The sequence below is a fragment of the Nematolebias whitei genome, chromosome 16, assembly GCF_014905685.2.
Source record: "Nematolebias whitei isolate Nwh7 chromosome 16, NemWhi1, whole genome shotgun sequence".
Taxonomy (NCBI): domain Eukaryota; kingdom Metazoa; phylum Chordata; class Actinopteri; order Cyprinodontiformes; family Rivulidae; genus Nematolebias; species Nematolebias whitei.
This window is the reverse complement of record NC_056513.1, coordinates 9,699,323-9,702,911: the sequence shown is the minus strand read 5'-3', so window position 1 is coordinate 9,702,911 and position 3,589 is coordinate 9,699,323. Positions and strand designations below refer to the sequence as shown.

Sequence of the window (3,589 nt, the reverse complement as noted above, 5' to 3'; positions counted from 1 at the left end):
AATTGTATTCAGTTAAGTCCTGTCCCCTGAGGACAAGTTGCATTAAGTCAAGTCCTATGTCCTGAGGACAGTTGTATTAAGCGAAGTCCTGTCCCCTGAGGACCAGGCTCACAACACATGGAACCAGGTGAGAAAATGGTGCTGATATAAAGATTTGGATCAAATCAATTCTCTGGAGCTTCAGAATCAGAACCAGCTGATCTTCTGCTTCACGAAGGATCTGATTTGATAAATTTATGACTTTAGATGTTGTTTAAAAAAAGTTCTCCCACCTTAAACTCATATGACTCCTCGATGGTCACCTCCAGACGAACGTGTTCACCCAGGATCGGTCGGCCCAACTCTGCAATCCTCCGCTCCTCCTCCTCCTTCTTCGTCAAGATGTCCTCACGTAGCCCATCTGACAGAGAGGAAAAGATGGACAGTTACATGTTGGATGGACAGTTGGACAGATGGAGGACAGACAAACCTGTGATGCTGATGACAGCTGAGGGGGCGGGGCGGTCTCGTCCCTGGACCTTTCTGTAGACGTCTTTACCTGAACAAGTGAACAAAAAGTGGTTCAATTGGATCCAGAACTTTGTTTCTGTCAGACAGAACCAGAGACAGTCCCCTGATCTGTCCAACATGAACCCAGATCAGAGGAGAACATCAGGGCTCAGAGAACGTTTCATAGGTTCCATCACAGACTTTGATCCAGCTTGGGTTCAGAATGGACTTCAGAACATCTGAGCCTTGTGTCAGAACCTGAGCACTGAGCATGCTCAGAGAGTCCTGACCTGTCCCTGACTGGTCTCAGGTTCTGTAGGACTATTGGTTCTCAGAGTGAATCCATGCAGCCAGAACATGGCTCAGTCTGATCTGGGTCAGGTTTTCAGGTTCAGTGGAAATAAAAAAATTAAAAAGTAAAATGTGTTTTTCTAATAAAAGACCTCAGTGTGGTTCTATGTCCTCGGGTTCACATGGAACAAAATGCAACTAGGAACAACGAAGTCCACCTCCTTCAGTTCCAGGACCTGCTCAAACGGATCTGGACTTTACAAGGTTCTATAGGATCCAGATCTAATCTCAGGTTCCACCAAGTCGTTATTTATTCAACTGAATCTAAAACCTGGTTCTGGTTCTGCTGCTTCCAGAGGACCTCAGAGGTCCAGGATCAGAAATCTTTAATCTGAAGTAACCACAAGACTTCTGGACCAGAACCAGACAAAAGAACATATGTTTACCCATAATGCACTGCAGCAAACAGCTCTTCCTAGCTGTCAGCATGGTGATGGAGGCTGATGGTTTGGACTCCTGTCAGTCACTGCGTGGACCAGAACTCCTCTGGAGATCAAAGAGTTTTGGAGTCCAACAGCTGAAGCTTGGACCAAACTGGGTCCAAGAGGATCATGATCCCAAACACAGCTGATCTACAACAGAGCAAATCCGAAATAACAGAACCAAGGTCCAGTCAGAATTCAGAACTTCAATCTGCCTTAAGTGCTGTGATGGACTTTCAGAGAGCTGAACCGAACCCTCAATGATGGAAAGAAGAGTGGGCCAGAACTCCTCCAGAACTAGGAGAGAGACTGATGAATTCTACAGAGAACTACTGAGGGTTTTGATGGTTCAGTTCTACTGGCTGCAGAACCGGTTCTTCCCAGTTTGGTTTAATTTTTGTTAAATGAATAATGACTCGGTGTGGGGTCAGAATTCTGTTGTTTGGGTCAAACTGGAAGTTTTGAAGATGGCGGACATGTTCTTCATGACCAATGAACTTGTGACCGTTTCCTGCTGGAACCTTCGATTCTCACAGATCAGATGTGGGAACTTTCCAGCAGGAAGTGTTTTTGTGGCATCGGAGTGAAATATGAGTGGTTTGAGCGTGGTGTTAAGGTCACTCTGTTCAGACACACCGGTGCTTTAAGGGTTAAAACTGTCCACACAATCGTCTCACCACAGAGGACGTCTTACCAAACAGCTGTTTGTCTGATAAAAGTTACACAAAAAGCTCAAGTTAGTCCAGCAGAAACTTTACACTCGTGTGAAAGCATTCAAAGGTTTGCTCTGTCCTACCTGTCCTGACAAATCCACCTGTAATGACAAGAAACAGGAAGTCAACATCCTGAAACACTCAAGACAGGAAGTTTAATGTGGACAGGACAGGACAGAAGGAGGTAAAGACAGCTTACCGACTTCCTGAAGCAACAGAGCTGAAGAGAAAGAAGAGACGAGAGAGAGACATGAAGATGCAGGAAGACGAGCTCTGGAACATTTATAGCCTCTGGACTCATGCAGAAAAGTCCTGATCCTGAACTGGACCACCACAGACTGCAGATGGTTCAGTTCTGGGTCTAACGGGCTCATGTTAGTTCGAGGTTACAGCTGATGTTTTCAAATGAAAACTGAGATTAAAACAAACAGGATTAATATTAAATTCTAACTTCTCAGGATGGACTTCAGACAGTTCTGACCCACGGTACCAACAACTCTTCATCAGAACTGGTTCTAGCCTCAGCTGGTCCTGCTGAACTTGGACCACTGGTGATCAATTCTGGTCCTTGAGGGCCACCAACCTGCAGATTTTTGGTTCTGTGCTCTTCAGGTTCTGCAGAACCCTATTGTTCACTCATTCATTCAAATCAGGTGTGTCACAGCCCAGAAACATCTAGAACCTGCAGGGTAGTGGTTCTCCAGGACCAGGATTGGACTCCACAGCCCTCGATCTTACAGACATGATGTTCTGATACAAAATCCCTTCATGAGCTGATACTATGACTTCTGTTTTAACATCATCTGACTCTTCTGGACCTGTTTCTGGTTTCTAACACACCCGTTTGGCCCACTCACTCCCTGTTTGGACCGGACCGCTCCTGCTCAGGAGGCTGAATGAATGTTACAGAGAACGTCTGTCCGGTTTACTTATTTTAAACGGTTTCTGACCAGTAGGAGGCCAGCTGACAGAAGGAAGGAGCAGCAGAGAGATGGCAGCAGGAGAGGTCAAAGGTCAGGCAGGTAAAGGTGAGTCCTCACACCTGTCCATCTCCTTCTGTCCCAGTACGGCTCCTGAAGCTCCACATAGAAGCTGGCCTTCTTATCGTACTCCTCCTGGTCAACTATTCTAACAGATATGGTTTTCCTGTGGGGGAGGGGAAGTGGGTAAGAGGTCAGGGTTCATGCTTGAGTTCACAAACACACAGGTGGAGGTCCATCATCATCACCTTACCTTCATGCAGGTAACATGAATTTGAGTCATAGAAAAGTAATGATGCAGAAAAACAGCTGAACAGAAAACTCATCATGAATTTAATCCAAAATTCACCAAAATTTTACTCAAATATTCACCCAAACTTTACCCCAAAATTCACCCAAATATCACCCCAAAATTCACCAAAACTTTATTTAAATATTCACCCAAACTTTACCCCAAAATTCATCCAAACATCACCTCAAAATTCACCCAAATATCATCCCAAAATTCACCCAAACTTTACTTAAATATTCACCCAAACTTTACCCCAAAAATTCACCCAAACTTTACTCAAATATTCACCCAAACTTTACCCCAAAAATTCACCCAAACATCACCCCAAAATTCACACAAACA

General features: G+C 44.7%; 1 protein-coding gene across 11 annotated transcripts in view; it reads right to left on the bottom strand.

Annotated features, from left to right (window-relative positions):
* Positions 1 to 3,589, bottom strand: part of LOC119422304 (sodium/calcium exchanger 1) — an 11,296-nt gene that overhangs the window by 1,374 nt on the left and 6,333 nt on the right. Inside the window, exons 3-7 of one of the 11 annotated variants that reach the window (XM_037689632.1) lie at positions 2,175 to 2,195; positions 2,059 to 2,076; positions 1,957 to 1,971; positions 470 to 538; positions 273 to 400 (exon numbers count right to left, since the gene is read on the bottom strand). In XM_037689632.1, coding sequence (XP_037545560.1) covers positions 273 to 400; positions 470 to 538; positions 1,957 to 1,971; positions 2,059 to 2,076; positions 2,175 to 2,195 — 251 coding nt within the window. Of the gene's footprint in view, positions 1 to 272; positions 401 to 469; positions 539 to 747; positions 786 to 998; positions 1,017 to 1,956; positions 1,972 to 2,058; positions 2,077 to 2,174; positions 2,196 to 3,017; positions 3,122 to 3,589 lie in introns of all 11 variants that reach the window. The other 10 variants (XM_037689635.1, XM_037689628.1, XM_037689641.1 and 7 more) reach the window with 10 other exon arrangements.